Source organism: Dipodomys spectabilis, unplaced genomic scaffold, assembly GCF_019054845.1.
Source record: "Dipodomys spectabilis isolate Male_0828 unplaced genomic scaffold, ASM1905484v1 ptg000233l, whole genome shotgun sequence".
Taxonomy (NCBI): domain Eukaryota; kingdom Metazoa; phylum Chordata; class Mammalia; order Rodentia; family Heteromyidae; genus Dipodomys; species Dipodomys spectabilis.
In genome coordinates this window covers 547,410-565,266 of record NW_024870910.1, presented here as the reverse complement: position 1 = coordinate 565,266, position 17,857 = coordinate 547,410, and the positions used below count along the sequence as shown (strand labels likewise).

The 17,857-nt window shown below is 40.8% G+C and overlaps 1 protein-coding gene across 5 annotated transcripts in view; it reads left to right on the top strand.

The window, feature by feature from the left end:
* Positions 1-448: 448 nt before the first annotated feature.
* Tjp1 (tight junction protein 1) overlaps positions 449-17,857 on the top strand; it is a 79,342-nt gene continuing 61,933 nt past the window's right edge. For all 5 annotated transcript variants that reach the window (XM_042698499.1, XM_042698498.1, XM_042698497.1 and 2 more), the window contains exon 1: positions 449-709. In XM_042698499.1, coding sequence (XP_042554433.1) covers positions 683-709 — 27 coding nt within the window. In that variant the 5' untranslated portion in view covers positions 449-682. The remainder of the gene's footprint in view (positions 710-17,857) is intronic.

Genomic DNA, 17,857 nt, shown 5'->3' with positions numbered 1-17,857 from the left:
AGTTGGTAAGGAGTCGGCAGGGGTCTGGGGTCCTTGGGGAAGCGAATTCTAAAGACCTTCCATGAAAAGCAAACAGGAAGGCTGGCTGAGCAGCGGAAACTTGCCTGGCAAAGTTACTTGGGATAACAGCTTTTCCTTCCGCGCTTGGGGTTGGTCCCTGGCCGTGGCCCCGCCCTCCGCCCCGCCCTCCGCCCCGGCCGGGCATGCTCAGTGGGGCCGGCTGGCAGGTTTGCGTGGCCCGCCTGGGGTTGCCGGCTACGGCTCCGACCGCCGACGTCGGGTTCCTTCGCGGCGCGCGTTCCGGGGAAGTTAGGTGCGGGAGCCGGGCTTCCGCGGAGACGCCGGGAGGACCGCGGGGACGGCGGGGAGGCCTCGGTGCGGCCTTGAGGGGCCACCGAGCGGGCGGGCCCGACGTGGCCGCAGTCGGAGGGAGGCGCCGGGCGGGCGCGCCCCGTGTGGAGAAGCCCCGGGCGGGGCGGGCGCTCCACGGACTTTTGTCCGAGTTGAGTCCCCTCCCCCTGGGCCGGGCCTTTCCGGCCGCCCCCGCCCCGCTCGCCCCGCTCGTCCCGCTCGCTCCCGGGAGATGTTTATTTGGGCCGTGGCGTGAGGAGCGGCCGGGCGGGCGGGCGGCGCGCGGAGTTTCGGGTCCGAGGAGCCTCGCGCGGCGCTGGAGAGAGACAAGATGTCCGCCAGGGCCGCGGCCGCCAAGGTGAGCGTCTGCGCGGCGGCCGGGGTCGGGGCCGGGGCCCGGCCAGCGCGGCCGCCCGTCGGCGTCGGGCCGCGCCCCGCCCTCGCCCGTCCGAACCAGCGCTCGGGGAGCCGGGGGGTGGCGGCGGCGGCCCGGGCCGGCCAGGGCGTCCCGGCGGCCCGGGCAGGTGCCAGCGCTGCTCGCTGCGGGCGGGGACGAGCAACAGGTTCCGCGCCCAGAAACTCGGGCGGCGACGGGCGAGGGCACTGGGGCTCCCGGGGAGCTGGAGATCGGGGTTCGGGGCCTTCTCCCCCCGCCCCCCTCCGGCGGGCCGGGGTGCCGCTGTCCTCGCTGGAGCGTCCGGTGCCCGGCGAAACCGTGTGGTTTCGATCTGATGTCACCCGCGGTGGTATGCGCCGGGCCCGCGATAAGGCGTTCCGACCGAAAGCCCAACGCTCGAGCTGTACGGGCTTAGCTTTACTTACTTATTTATATTGGGATATTGATTTCAGGTGACTTGGGTGTTTTTTTTTTTTAAAGGTAACTTCTTAATATATTTAAATATAAGCAATTAAATTTACAAAGGGAACTTCAGAATCCCCCTCCACGGAGGAACAGGGCTGGTAAGGGTCAGCAGACCTAACTTTTCCCATCCATGTTTGCCATGTGCTTATGTGTCTGCTTTAGAAAGCTAAAAATCCTTAAAGGAAAACAACAGCAACAAAAAAAACAACACAAGAGTACATAGTGATCTTTTTCCTCTTTTAAAGTAGTCCTTCCAGACAAAAGCAGGGATTCAAAAACGGTATGAGAATTTCCCTCTTTTAAAAAACCAGTAACTTCAAACAGTATCAAGCAGGTGGTTTTTATGTACTTATTTATTTTTTTTTTTTCTACTTGAAATGTTTCTTCTTGACATGCAGGGAGCAAGTGTAATTTTTACGGGACCTTGTTTTCGAATAGAAAGCTGTTAACATTTGGTAGTGAATGAGATTCTTTTACAGGTATATAGCTTTTCTTCTTTAAGAAGAATTTAACTTGTATCCTTTCAGCCTTAAGTTGATGAAGGCCAGTCTAAACCTAGAAATCAAAGGCCTAGAATAAAAGGCAGAATTTTGCAGCTTTTAAAAAGAAATGCACATTAGTTACCCTTTCCCGGGCTTCCTTTCCTGGGAGGAAAAGCTTTGTTTCCCTGTGACACAGAATGTCAGTTTCAGAAGTGTGGTAGCTGGTACTTGATACTTGAAGCAAAGCACTTAAAGGGTTATTTCATCTGTGTAGAAAAAGTTTTCAAAGATTGCCATGGTAAGGTGATTTCGGAGGAAGGATACTTTTATTCTGAAACTATGGTACTGAGATTTTTATGAGATTGAGAAACTTCACTGGTTAAGTACTACATTATAAGGATGTATGCTTGCTTAAACATCTATGAGTGAAATGAGAGCCAAAAGCTGGTTTTCTTAAATGCTGTATTATGGGGGCCACCTCAACATCATAGAACAAGGGAAATAATAAATAGGTAAATGGATTGAGAATCAGCTGTTTCCTTAAATGACATTTAGTTTTTAAGGTGACCAAAATGTTGATTAAGAGCTAAGCTCTAAACTTTACATAAAATGCTTTTGTTCTTCCTATCCCCTAAGTTGAAAAAAGTGAATTAATTTTTCAGCTTTTTTGTTTTTTTTTTTTAGTACAGTCAATCTCTTGTCTTAGCTAGTACTCTTGAGTCTATAATTCTTTGTAACAATGGAATTAAGTTCTTTACAATTCTTTAAAATATCACTGAGTCAGGAGTTATGTGCATTTGAAATTCTGAAAGACTACCTAAAGATAAACTATAGACATATATGTATATAATGTGCATTGCCTGCGTCTTAATGCAGAACATAAATTTGAGTCTGTGAGATAAAATAATGCACTTTCTAGATGAAGAGAGTCAGTGTTACCTGAGTGGTTGTATAAATGTAATAAAGTTCTGAGTTCCAGTGTGGAAAACCTGACAAAGGATTTAAAAAGTTTACCTGGTAAAATAGATAACCACCAAATTTTGGGAAAAAAGCCTTTCAGAAGCCTATTTGTTCGTAAAGTCAAAGTTCAGAATCTGTGGCATTTAATGTGTGCCAGGTATTGTTTTCTGTGGGTAATTCATTTATCCTCACAGTAACCCTAAAAAGGAGCATTATCTCCACTTTTTGGATAAGGAAATTGAAACATGGTTGAAGTGACTTGTCTAGGGTCACTTGACCCAGCAAGAGGAAAAAATTACAAATATAAGCTAACTGGAGATTATTGGGGAGGGTTGTGTTACTCAAAATAGTTGTAAGACTCTTGACGATCCACTTTCTAAAATCTTTATTTTTTACCTCATACCTAATGAAATCTGAGTGCTTGAAAAAAAAAAGAGCAAATAAAATACATCACAAAAGTATTAGGAGAAACTTTTTTCTTAAAAAAAATGGATATATTTGAGTGAAGAGCCTCTTGTTTTTAATATGTATGCCTAGCTAGAATTGTGAATCTGAGACAACTTGAAAGTTGCAGTGGCTTTGTTTACTGGTGTACCTGATACAAAATTATGTGAAAGATTTTCAAGCTGCTACACTTTTGCAGAAGCAGGAAAGCATAAGATTGTGCTGTGGATTCTGCTGATTATTTTGTGGTATGCTTAAATGTTTGTTATGTCTGGGGGGGGGGGCAGTTTGGCCTACCTTCTGTGGTGACATCTGAGATTATAATGCGTATTAGTATGAAAAGGATTTACACCTTTTTTTTCCCCTTGTCATTCTTGAGTTACAGAATTCTGGGGAATCCATTTATTATATCAAGTGAGGCATAGTGCATTTTTTTTCTCTCATAGCTGAACAGTTGCTTTTGATTATGCTAGTAAGTTGGGCATTTTTAAGGGTCATGGCTAAAGATTTAATTTATGTAGTTGGCTGATAATCCTAATTATGTTTAGGATAGCTTTTCAAATCATACTTTTTCTCCCAAACTGATGTTCCCACGTTAGGAACCTGTAAACTGGAGTCGAACTTGAGAAACCCATTGATTGCTTCAGTGATAATGAGGTCAGCACTCCTCAACAGATGAGGTTGAAAGCAGCCTGTCTGTGCCTTTGAATGCTATCGTGCAGTGCACACAGGATTCTTGTCTAGTTTGGTTTTGAAGAGGGAAAAAAATTACAGTAGTTGCACTTTTTTCCCCCAGGCTTGAAACAGTGTTCTGTCTCAGACTTGCTCTTTAATCTTTTCTCTATTTAGAGACCCAATGTAAACATGAGTAGGGTTCTAAGAATAAACTAATATAAATAAGGTGGATTACAATGCTGCTAAGGAAACTCTTATAATTTGTTTTAGTGAAAAAGTTGGCAGTGTGGCTCAAGCCCTGCTATGGTAACAGCTGTCAGTTCTCAGTGAAGTTAGATGCCTCCCGTCCCTGACTGCTCAGTCACAGAATGTCCCAGCCCCACCAAGCATGCATTCACACACTAGTGGCTGAGCCCTGGCGAGCAATTCCCTAGCCGAAAACAAACTAGTGGAATGAGCATTGTTATTTTTTTACTAGGGAAGTTTTTGACAATGTCAGATAACATTAAAAGTTAGCTTTCTTTCTAGACCATACTCCTGAGATGTTTGATTTACTGAAACTTGGTTTTCATCCCTGACTTTTAAAGATAGCTTTTTAAAAACCGTATTAGTTTGACAATGCTTAATCTTGTAGACAGAAAGAAACATTAGGATAATTTACCAAGTGTCAAAGTTAATCTAAATGGACCTGTTTCAGAGCAGTATGTGTAGGCCTGCAATAAAAAAAATAGGACTTTTGCTATCTCTGTCCTAGAGTGCTTAATTTATTTATTGCAAAGAGTGGCTTCAGGTTGCTCCTTTATGGGTTAGCCAGGTGCTTTATTTCCATTCCTTCTTAAACAGATAAATTCTTAATAATGCTAAGTATATTGGGACTTTTAATTTGACATCATAAAAGTGGATTAAAAAATTAGACTCTGAACACTGCTTTAGAACACAAGAAAACCAATGGTGCACAATTTTGTCCCATAAAACACACTATTTGAAAGCAGTAAGGCCCTGCCTATTGAATCTTAGGAAGTTCTTACGCTTGGATACATGGGTAGGCAGGTTGATGAATGAATGCTCTTCCTGCTTTTCTAGGCACAGAAAGGTAAATGCAGGAGCTTCGGTTGTTAATCAGGAATGTAAGATTCAAGTTAAAAGAGACTTTTCTAACTCAAAAAAATAGTGTAAACTCCCAAAGATCAAAAAGTTCACTTTTTTGTCTTAGTTGTTTTAGGAATTTTAACTCTTGGAATTGCCACTAGTATCCTTGGGGTTTCTGTTCGTACTGAATGAATTTTCCATGCTAAATTTATGGATTAGCTCTTTAATTCAGTATGTAATTCTAAAATTAGAAGGCTACCAATAATGGCTGTTTTTGTTAGCTCAATAAACATCAAAAACATTTTGTTTTAGATGCCTGTCATCTAGAAGTATGTAATTTTCAGTTCTGTTCTGTATGATCAGTCCTGAAATGTGTAACTTGTTAAGGGCCAAATTATTATTTTTTTGGGGGGAGTAGTACAAGAGTTTGAACTCAGGGCCTTTAGGAAGGTGCTCTGCCACTTGAGTCACACCTCTTGAATTGCTTGCTCTTAAAAATAAATCTTAGCAAATTCACAGTCATCCTATAGTAACACAACATTCTAGAAACATTCTGGATAGGGAAGGTGGCATAGTCATAGCTAACACAATTTTGGATTTTTCCTTGTTAATTTTTTTGAAGTACTTAAACATTCAAGATTGGATCAGGATACATCAAGAAAATGATTTCTGTGTGTATTCTGTAATCCCAACTGGGAAGGTTGGAAATTTAAAATAGTTGGAATTTACTTACTTTTGTCCAGTCCTTGAATTAATGACATGGACAACAGACACCATGCTAGCAGTTTCTGTTGACACACAAGTTGTAACCCATGATAATAATGTGAATTCTTTTTTTTTTTTTAATTGTGAAAATGCCGTATAGAGGGGTTACAATTACATGGGGAAGATAATGAGTACATTTCTTATTGAGCATTGTTGCCTCCTCCTCTGTTTCCCCTTCCCATCCCTTCCCATGTCCACCCCCCTCCCAAAGTTGTAAAGTTAGTTTTTCGACATAACGACTTGTTGCAATGGGTCCACCTGACCTATTTAAACAATTTGTTTTTTTCCCTTCCCCTCCACAAATTATACCAACATCAAATACAGTGAAAGCAGGGCTTATACCGCGGGAGAGTAATAATGCGAATTCTTTTTTTTTTTTTTTTTTTTTGGGTCCGGTTGTGGGGCCTGAACTCTGGGCCTGGGCACTGTCCCTCAGCTCTTCAGCTCAAGGCTAGTGCTCTACCACTTGAGCCACAGGGTCACTTCCGGCTTTTTTCTTTTTGCTTATGTGGTGCTAAGGAATCGAACCCAGGGCCTCATGCATGCAAGGCAAGTGCTCTACCACTGAGCCACCTTCCCAGCCCCTAATAATGCGAATTCTTAAGAGTATAGTTTACGTCCGCCAGGCATTTATTACATAGACAGTTGTACCAGGTGTTCTTGTAGGGTGCTAGATAGAGAGCAGTGTGCATATCCTGTACTGCTGGCAGACAGCAGCAGATTAAACACAGTGCACAATGGTAAGTGCTAGAATTCCTAACATGCTATTTCTAGGTCACAATCTCCCATCGCTAGAAACCATGTATCTACCTTATCTTCTGTGGTATTTGTTTTTTCTTTGTAATTCACCCCCCCCCCCCCATTATACATTTGGCCAGAATAGTTTTCTTGCTTACCTCCAAACTTTACACAACAAAATTTCTCAGTGTGGATTCTGCTTTTGTTCAACTGCATTTGTAAGAGCCATAGTGTAGGGAGCTCATTATTAGTTCTAGTAATTTATACAGGTCATAGCATTTTATTGTATTAACCCTTACTGCCATCTGGCTTTGGGGAAAGTAGTTTAGACTTTCCTTGCATTTTGAAGAGGAATATTGTATACATCTGATTGAGGAATAGGACTTGGGTAAGCATATTAACAAGTTGTGGAAGCCGGACACCGGTGACTCACGCCTGTAATCTTAACTACTCAGGAGACTGAGATCTGAGGATCTCGGTTCAAAGCCAGCCAGCCAGGCAGGAAAAGTCCGTGAGACTCTTATCTCCAATAAAAACCACTAGAAAACAGGAAGTAGTGCTGTGACTCCAGCGGTAGAGCACTCACCTTGAGCTGAAGAGCACAGGGACAGCACCCAAGCCCAGAGTTCAAGCCCCACAACCGACCAAAAAAAAACAAAAAAGTTGTGGAGTACTTACAGTAGTGTCTGCTTTATACAGGTTTTCAGTGTTCTTGTAATGCTTACATGAAAAGTCAAGTTCCCACCCCCGCCTTCCCCCTTTCCTCCCCCCCCCCGCCCCCCCCCAGTTCAAGACTGAGACTGGAACCATTTTCACTCATTGGCTAGTGCTCTATCAACCGAGCCATGCTTCTAACCCTCAAGTTGGTTTTAATGTGTAATTTTATGACTAAATCTTAAACCTACCATCTTATTCATTTGTTTGTTTATTTTCTGGTACTAGGGATTGAACCCAGGGCCTCATACATGCTAGGCAGGAGCTGTTGCTCTAGCTACTCCTCCAGCCCCCTGCTAGTTATGTCCTTCCTATTATCCTAAAGCATGTTTTAGTAAGCATCCACTTACTTGCTTCTATAGGACAACATAAATCCATGATCAGGAGAATTACATGTCTTGGAGAAAAGTTTAATTAAGTCTACCTTTCAAAATACAATTATAGGAACCCTTTCTTGGTAGAGGGACCTCAGAAACCTGATTTTTAAAAAAAATCAGTTGGATTTTTAAAAAATCAGTTGGAATATTTAATTAAAGTACACAAACCTGTATTACCCCTAAAACCAGAAGGTAGTGGTTGTGGCAAGTAAATTTACATTGAAGTTGTTAATATGAGAAACAATGTAGAGTACTGACAGATGCTTAGCTCAGCATTTCACGTGCCTGATCCCATCTAGTCCTCAGTACCTAATTCTGGTAGGTACTGATAGTACCATAACCCCTGCAGGTGAAGGACCAGAGGTTGACTTGCTGTAGCTAGTCCATACCTACTTACATACTCTAGAGCTCATACATGCACATACTTTTTGTGTTGATGTGTTCTAAATGAGCATCAGATGTGTATGGAATGGTGTTAGGTGAGTCTTAAAGCCAGACCAGTTATGAATCATGAAAGCTGGAAGAGATCACACAGCAGTCAGAGAGCACTGGTTGGATTGAGGAAGCAGCTGCTGCTTAGCTAAACAGGACTGTTGTCCTGGGGGAAGGCAGGCCAGCTCTTCCAGTTTTTCAGAACAGGTTGTAAGTCTGGATTTTGGCATAAATCACTAAGACTTAAGTCATGCCAGCTCATTTATTTATTTATTTATTTTCCACCTTGTTTTGAAATAGAATACCATATGTATAGAAGTTCATAAAGTAGTATATATGACTGAACTGTTAGAAAAGGAACACCACTTGGATTCCGCACCACTTGAATACTGCCTGCCTGTTAACGTGCACAAAGAAGCTGAGTACAGTAAGAACCACCTCTTTATAGCTGCTCTCTCCTGTTTCATTTTGTTTACTTACTTTAGAGCTTATAGGGGTGACAGTGACATGGGCCCTCGGCAAAAACCCAACAAGCCACCAAATACCAAGACTGGTCTGGGGGTGTGTGGTAAAGGACCCACTTAGCAAGCGTGAGGCCCTGAGTTCAGTTGCAGCGCCACAAAATAAAGTAGTTGTGAAAATGCAAGTAGTACCCAGCTCAGGGTAGTCGCATAGTCAGCAGGGCCCAGCACATAGTAGAAAGCATTGTAAGTGAAGTCTTTTAATATTTAAAAAAAGAAGCCTGTCACAACTGCAGTGCACATATACTCTTCCTTTCCTGGCGTTCTTTCCTCCATCTACCCCTCCCTCCCTCTCTTCTCCTTTACCTCCTTGAGAGAGGTTAGCCTGTAGATGAGAAGGTACTTTCAGCCTTTAACCTGCTGAACATTTCTTAATCTCTTCACTTGTTTCTTCAGTACTCTCTAGCATGTACATCTCTCCCCAACACACTAATGCTCTCTGGGTTGCTGTAATGACCTTCCTAACCTTACATAACCTAGAATAATCTTTTCTGAATCAAAGTATTACTAAGTTTCTCCTCTCCCCCTCACCCCCCCCCCACCCCCCCCCTCCCGGTTCCTCTTATGGCTCTTAGAAATAAAAGATTGAAATCCATAGTGTGATCAGGAACTTGTAGTGGGTTATTAGGCCCCTGCATATTTCTCTGGCCTCACTGCATCTTTCTGCTTCTTGGTTGGAAAACTGCATTTTCTGCCAAGTTCCCCATCGATACTTTTTTTCCCCTTTTTCCTTTTCTCGTGCTTATTTATTGCCTCTAACTATAGGTTTAGTTGTATGTTTTGGTTATCTGTTTCTTGTGCTATAAATCTGAGCACCAGGGCTATAGTGATTTTTGTCTGATTATTTGCAGAGCTTAACATGAGGCCTTGCACATAATCAACTCTTATATTTGAATGAATGAAATGCACTTTCCAAGCAAGGTTCTTGTTTGAGTTCTCTACCTGGGAATTTCCTGGCTCCATCCCATATTCATCTAGCTCCTGTTCCCTATTCTTAAGAACTTTGCCCTGGACTACATTCTGGGTCCGAATTGAGGTGTGCTAGGTCCCCATACTACCTTCCACAGCTCTTAAAATGAGATAGCTTAGGCTTAATTGTCTGTTGCCTCTTAATTAGTACCTAATGTTCCTTCTAGGAAAGACTTGCCTTTAAAAAAAAATTCTGTTATTTACTTACTGGTTATATTAGACTATAAATAAATAAATGTAGAAAGTCCTAGAAACTAATACTGTATCCCCAAAACTACTTGGATTTTTCTTTTCTGAAAGAGAAGGCAGTTGCTAAATGAGCCAGCCTGTGGAAATGTTAGGTTTTGGGTCTTTCCTAAGTCAATAATATCCCTATCATCAAGGTGCCTTTCTTTTTAAGTGGAAAATTTCAAACCATTACAGAAAGAGATGAGTATTTCTGCATTTTATCCTCAGTTACAGATACCACTTTATAGCCGGTCTTGTTTGATTCTGTAGTTCTAATTGTATATGCCCTTTTCATTATTTAAAGCAAATACTAGGCACGTTAATATTTGAGTATAAATCTCTAAAAAATAAGAGCTTGAGAATAACTGCATCACATACAGTCATTCTTTTTCTAAAATGAATTCTTAAATTTTTAAAATAGTCTGAGATGTCAACTTTCCCTTTAAAAATTTTTTTAAGTCAGGATCAAATAAAATCTCATGGATATGTCTTTTTTATCTCTTAAGAAATACAAGGTCCTCCATTCCTGTGTCTTCTGCTCCCTGTACACTTTGATTGATTGAGGAACAGAATTGCATTGTACAAATTTTCAGTCTGGACTTTGCCTTTTGCGTCTTTGTGGTGGTAAAAGTGGTGCTTGATCTTCTCTGTTTTCTGTAGTTTGGTAACTGTAGCTAGAACAGTTCTCTCTTTATTGGAGATAGGAGCCTCATGGTCTCTCCTGCCCGGGCTGGCTTTGAACCACGATCCTCAGATCTCAGCCTCCTGAGTAGCTAGGATTACAGGCGTGAGCCACCAGCGCCCAGCACCATCAGTGAAATTTAACATTTTCTGACAACCACATCAGAAACTTTCTTTAGAGGAAAAATTATTTTAGTGTTCTTTATATGTGTCTAAAGTTACTACCATTCCTCTTGGTTACTTGGTTACTACCATTCATCTTGGTAGTAATAATGTCAATGTAAGGTTTTTAAAAAGATACTTTATATTTTTCTCTACAAAGTCATTGAATTTTATTCTCTGTGTGTGCATATATATATATGTATGTGTATATATATATATATATACACATACATATATATATATGTAATATCTCAGTTTGGAATAACCAGGTTTTAAGCACTTCGTAGCTAGACATGGTTAGTGGTTACCATATTGGAGAGATCTAGAGCTTTGAGTGTTTGATTCTTCTTTTTTTTTTTTTTCTTAATAAGGCTGTTTTGTAAATAGTGGTATTAGGATTTGGGGTTAGTTGTTACATGGTCAATGTTGGGATTCCTTACTCCACTGTGTGCTGCAAAATGATGATGTTAATTTTTTATACGTTTTTTATTGTCAGAATAGTGTACAGAGGGGTTACAGTTACATGAGTAAGGTAATGAGTGCATTTCCTATCGAGCATTGTTACTTCCTCCTTCGTTTTCCCCTAACATCCCTTCCCTCCCCTGATGATGGATGATGTTAATTTGTTACTCCTCCTTCTTTTGTTCACTATAATGTCTAAAAAGAGAAGCACCATCATCTACTGTTTGGTTATCAGTGGTACTGTTTGTATAGAAAAGGCAAGATAAATAAATCCTTAATAATAAATAATAAATAAGTCCTTCCTCATCTGTTCCAAAGTACTGAAATGAGTTGTCATTGTCATTGTTCAAAATTCAGTGAATAAATAGATGATTGGAAATAATACCTGATTTATTTTGAATCTTTTCTTGCAACCCTTACTGTCATGTTACTTTATTTTGAAGTTTTTGCAGCATAATCCATTAAAATAAGCAAGTCATAGGTAGTATGTAAATTGATGGGTTTCAAAGTGATTACTACACCTCCGTGCCCAGCACTTGGATTAAGAAGGAGCACTTACCGGTACGCTAGGGGCTTCTCCAGTCTTTGTGCCCTTCCAGTGGCTGCACCTCAGAGGCAGTATCTGGACTTGTAACAGTATGTTTTACTTGTGCCTGTTGTTTTTTTAAGTCTTGAAAAATCACATGTACCACTTTTCATGAGTTATACAATTCTTAATATATTCACTGACAAACATGAAAGTTTATATACAACTTTATAACTATCCTTTTCCTCAGTGAACACAGTGGACCCTTGGTACCCATGTGGATCTGTGGTTCCAAGGGGATCATTGTTGTGGAAAACCCACAGATACTCAAGGTAGAGATTCATCACTCTCAAGACTGTAGACTTACCTATACTGTGTAAGGTACATTTTTTTTTTTTATGAGCATCCATAACTTGAGACCACTGAGAGTAGGCTGCATTGCTGTCGCAGAATTTACCACTGTGCCCTCACTACTCAACAAACCTAGATCTTAGTTCATGTTCTGTACCTCGAATACTGCAGATGTTTGATTAATTTTCTCATAACTCTGCCCAATTTCTGTTAAAAACACACTGCTTACCTTTCAACAGATGTAAAATTGCCCTCTTGGCTTGGGAAGACTACCTTTTACCTTGCCTTTTGAACATCATTTGCTTTTTCTTTCCCTCCCTCTCTCCCTCCCTCCCTTCCTTCCTTCCTTATCTTCATTAGCTTACACTCATTAGAGGTTATATGAGAGGTTTCATTGTTACATCTCCACACATTTACACTGTATTGCAACCAGTCTCACCTCCTTTATTCCAGTCCTTGCCTCCTTCCCCACAAAAAATAGGATTCCCAGTAGGGTTCCTTGTTTCATTTTCATAGTTGCAAATAATGTTTTAACAATATTCAGCTTCTTTTGTCCTCCACAACCCCCTCCCACCATTTGCTTTTTAGGAGGCATATTTTCACAAAATTATGAGCAGATGGACACACAATTTACATATAACTTACTGTAAGTTGAGACAGAGAGGTTCTCATTGTCATTGAGCTGCTAGTGCATGATTGAAAGTTAAAACATTTGCTTTCAATTAAAAAAGTATCTTGACCACACTTGGTTATAACTGCATGTAACAAATTGCAAATAATGTGGGCGTACTTGATATAAATACACTTTTTTTTTAAAGGTTTCCTAGGATTTGAACTCAGGGCCCCATTAAACAGGGGCTCATCTACTTGGGCTACTCTCCAGCCCTATTTTGTTTCTAATTACTTTTCCCATAGGGTTTTCTCTTTTTGTCTAGGCTTAAGACTGAGATCTTCCTACCTGTGGCCTCCCATGAAGCTAGGGTCATAGTTGAGTACCACTACTCCCACTGTTTTTTTGTTTGTTTGTTTTTGTTTTTGTTTGCTTTTTGGTGAGTGTGATGCATACTCATGTGCCTTTGTGTGTGCGTGCACGCACACACTCCTACAGTGGTGCTTGAACTTGGCTTCAGCATTGTCCCTGAGCTTTCTTGCCCAAGACTCTGCCACTTCAGCTACAGCTCCACTCCTGGCTTTTGGTGATTAGTTGGCTTTGGTGGTTAATTGGAAATAAGAATCTCATAGACTTTCCTTGATTGATCTCAGCTTCCTGAGTAGCTAGGATTATAGGGATGAGCCACCAGTGTGCCTAGCTAAGCTTAACCTTTTTTGCAGACTGCCACTTTGGCCAGCAGAAATTTCCAGGCCCACTATGTCTTTCCTTCCAACTCTTAATATTTCCTCGATACCTGTATTACAATCATTTGTATCCTAAATAGTTAGTAGAGTGGTGAACACAGTAAAGTATAAATGAAGCTGATGTTGAAGACAGTGAGTGTTGGATGCTAATTTTATGTAATTTCTATTGAAACTTTAGCCTCCTTATTGTAGTAATTGTTTTAAGTTTAGTGAATCCTCATATTTGTGAACTTTGTTACTTAGAACTGTGTAGAAGTGCTTCAGGACTTCATTTGATTTTAGAGTCATCATTTTACTACCTTGTGAGCATCTCAAATTTGAGAATTTAAATGACAACCCTTAATTCATTACAAACATGTAACTTCCCCTACCTTTTAACACATATACTACTCTTTATTTATTTATATTTATTTATTTTTACTTCACATGAATTGGAGTGACCAGAATTCAAATTCAGTACATAATTGAAAGTTCATAGAAGGGTAGAGAGGGTCAAGGGCAGTGCTTGTACTGTTTTGGCAGTACTGAAGTTTGAACTCGGGGCTTTGTACTCTACCTCTTGAGCCACACTGTCAGCCCTTGGGCTTTAGTTACTTATCAAGCAGGGCCTTGTGTTTATGCTTAGGCCAGCCGGGACCCAGGTGCTCCTCATTAGGCTTCCTGAGTGTTTGAGTTAACAGGCACACTGGCATGCCTAGGTGAAGTCTCACAAACTTTTTGCCCAGGCTATCCTCAAATTGTGGTCCTCTAGGTCTTAGCCTCCTAAGTAGATAGGATTACAAGTCACTAGTCCACCTTGTGTCCCTTTAGAAAAGTTCCTGGTTCTTTGTGGTGTCAGTAGGTAATTTTGCTTTGTATTTGTGTGTGTGTGTGTGTGTGTGTGTGTGTAGGTGTGAAGGGGGGGGCAACAACAAAAACAAGATTTTTTTGTGTTTGTGTGCTGGTCCTCAGGAGGTTGGAGATATGGGGATCATGGTTCAAAGTCAACTTGTGGAGGTAAGTCCATGAGACTCATCTCCAACGAACCAGTCAGGTAGAAGTGGAGCTGTGGCTCAGTGATAGAGTGGTAGCTTCAAGCACAAAAAGCTCAGGGACAGCACCCAGGACCTAAGTTCAAGTCCCAGGATTGACCTAAGAAAATTTTTTTTGGGAAAATGTGTATATTTTGTGTTCTCTGGACAGCAAATGGTGCTTTACATTAGGTTTCGTGATTTTCACGTGTCCTCACTGGCAGCCCTTTCTCAAATTCCTTTGGATCTTCCTTTTTTCTACTAAAATATTCTAGTCCATAAGGTCATCTTAGTCCTTTAGTAATAAGATCTTTTCTCTCGGCTTTAATTCAGCTATCCAATTAATTACTTTTAGATCTTTATCCATTCAGATCTTCATCTTGATCTTCAAACCTTGTATATCTAAACTTGTATTTGCCTGCTTCCCATATCTCTTCTCAGAAGGCTCTGAGCCTTAAATTAAGCATCTTTAAAACTGCATTTGTAATTTCTGCCCTTTCACACCCCCCTCCCCAGTTGAAACACCAAAAGGCCATCTTTAACTTGTCCCCCTTTTTTCCCTGTAACTTTCTAATTGGTTTCTCTGCCTCAAATCCATCTTTACAGTCTTCAGAGTGAATGCTGACCCGAGTTTATAAAATCCTTGGCATTCCTTCACAAGGCCTATTTGATCTTTTAACTCTGAACTTCTTTTTACTCCCTCTCCCTGTTCCACAAATTGTACAACCCATTCCTATTAAAGCAAGCAGTCTTGTCAGTTCTCTTGCCCTCCTGTCTTAACCCATTTGATTTGTAGTCAGCCTTATAGGAATGGTGAAACTGACTAGAATAGGGATCTAGAGTTTTGGCAGAAAGCCTTTCAGAGTTGGTGATCTGAGTGGTGTCTTTGCCAGCTGGAGCTTAGAACAAAGAAACCAAACAAACTCTTGGCAGATTCTGAAATACAGCTTTTTGCTTCTTCAGAAATTGTGATTCTAGTCAGTTGATGCAGACTTAGAAATGTATGCAGAATGAATCCAGCAACTATGAGTTGCAATGACTTTTAATGCCTGAGTACTACACTAATTACTGAATTTGTAGTCTGCTCTTTGGAATTATAGTCCAATAGATTTTTGGAGCTGTGAAGACCTTTTTACTTGAGATAATCAAATCCAGTTTCAATTTTATAGATAAGGAAAAGTAAGGTCATATTTCTGATTTGTACTGTAGTTGAACCCCTTAGTTTATAGGTGAAGAGAGCTAAGGTTACATTTCTACTTTTGTGACCTATTTGATCCCATTATATCTGTGCTAGTCATTTCCTTTTTTTAAAAAAAGTATTTCTTATAGTTAATTACTGAGGAATAATAGAACCAGAGTTATACTTAGGATATCAACACACTTTCCTTAGTTTCCTACAAATGAACTGCTTTTGGAATGAGACCAGTGATTATTGGAAGGTCCCTGTGCAAATAATGCAGTTAATTCATTTTGCGGTTTGTTTTTTTTCTTGATCCTAGGGCTTTTACTCAGGGCCTGGGCTCTGTTCCTGAGCCTCTCTGTGTTCAAAGCTAGTGCTTTACCACTTGAGCCACAGCACCACTTCTGACTTTCTCTCAGTGGTTTGTTGGAGATAAGAGTCTCACGGAGTTTCCTGCCTTCCAGACTGGCTTTCAACCATGATCCTCAGATCTGAGCTTCCTGAAGGGCTAAGATTACAGGTGTGAGCCAGTGATGCCTGCTCCCACTTGCATTTTTTAAATAAGACAAATGATAAGCAAGCTTACAGTAACCAAACTGAGCTTTGAAATTTATTCATTTATGTAAGTAATTGGGTGAGCATTATAAAACAGTGCTAAAGAGCTCACAGTGAAAAAGTAAGGCCCTGAATCCTGGTTTCTACTTTTTTTCAGAGGCTCCTACTTCTTAGGTATTCTTCCAGAGAAAACCCCCTCCCTATTATCAAGTAACAAGATTCTCAGTCATTGGTAATCATTACTTCTTTATGTCCTGCTCATGAAAATAGTGCTGAGTACATTTGTTGGTACTGACTATGCTTATAATCAATTCTAACTTCTGTTTCTTGAGTGATTTACTAAAAGGAGCTCCTTTTCCCCACTTCTCCCACTCAGTATTTTTTTTATTTTTTGTCGGTTGTGGGGCTTGAACTCTGGGCCTGGGCGCTGTCCCTCAGCTCTTCAGCTCAAGGCGAGCGCTCTACCACTTGAGCTACAGCGCCACTTCCGGTTTTCTGGTGGTTTATTGGAGATAGGAGTCTCACGATCTTTCCTGCCCGGGCTGGCTTTGAACCGAGATCCTCAGATCTCAGCCACCTGAGTAGCTAGTATTACAGGCGTGAGCCACCAGCGCCCGGCTCCCACTCAGTATTTTATGATGTTCATTTTCCAGTAGCAAGGTTGAAGGAATTAGAAAATGGATCCCTGGGGGCTGGGAAGGTGGCTCAGTGGTAGAATGCTTGCTTGCCTCGCATGCACAAGGCCCTGGGTTCGATTTCTCAGCACCACATAAGCAGAAAAAGTTGGAAGTGGTGCTGTAGTTCAAGTGGTAGGGTACTCCCCTTGAGCTGAAGAGCTGAGGGACAGTGTCCAGGCCCAGAGTTCAAGCCTCATGACATAAATAAATAAATAAATAAATAGCTAAGGTTATATTTTAAAAGAAAAGAAAATGGATTCCTGGCACTCCCTCCCCCCAACTCCTCTGTTATCATTTTACTGTGTTTGCATTGTTACATGTCCTTACGTTTGTCCATCTTTCAGTTCATTCAGAGCTCTTCCTAAGGATTGCCTGGTTATCCAGACAACCAGGGATAGAATTTCACGGCTTTGCCACGAAGCAGATGGAAGACTAGAAAGTGAAAAGATGATGACATGCTCCCTGTTTTAAACTAGGAATACATTTTTCTATTTATTTTTTTAAAGGTGATGAAGAGTAATAGAGCATAATAACTCTTTGTATACTAAATTGGCTTAGTGTGCTGGTCAGGACCCTATCCTGTGATGTTTGTGCTCTTATTTCTTCTTGGTACATAGGTCTCCTTTCAGATAAGCACTCTGATTTTAGCAGAGAAATAAGCTATATCCTCTCCCTTTTGGGGAAACCATCCAGTTTGTTGAGATGTATACTTTTGTGATCACTCCAAAGAAAAATCTTACTAGTTCTGAGGAGAAACATTGATAACAATTATGTTTGGTATTTAAATTTTTTTTCTCTAGTCCAAAGTCATTTAACTGTCTATTATGGCACTCAGTATGGAAATGATTCATGAAGACCTTAATGTATTTTTCTCTTAATGACAGATAAACATTTCCCATAATTAACAGTGTCTTAAAGTAATCTTCTTAAACACATTTGATTTTCCTAAAAGCCAAATTAAAAGATATTTGAGTTTCAAGTAGGAATAGATGTAAATGCAATTTTTATTATCAGTGGAGAAAGGAAAGTAAAAGGTAAAACACCTGATGCCCCTGACAGTCTCTCCTTTTCAAAAGTGACCAGTGTTAAATTTGTTATCCTCCCAGCCATTCTATCGCAGCAGTTGAGAATTTCTATGTATCCTAGGATGAACCATATGGAGGGATGGTAGAGTGCTCCTCGCTGAAGAGTGTGTTAGCAGGGAAAGCTGCTCTCAGCTCATGCCCATTTGGGACAGATAAAAAGGGTTGTAGAGACAGCGAAGCCATATTCTGTGTTAACAGAGTAGTT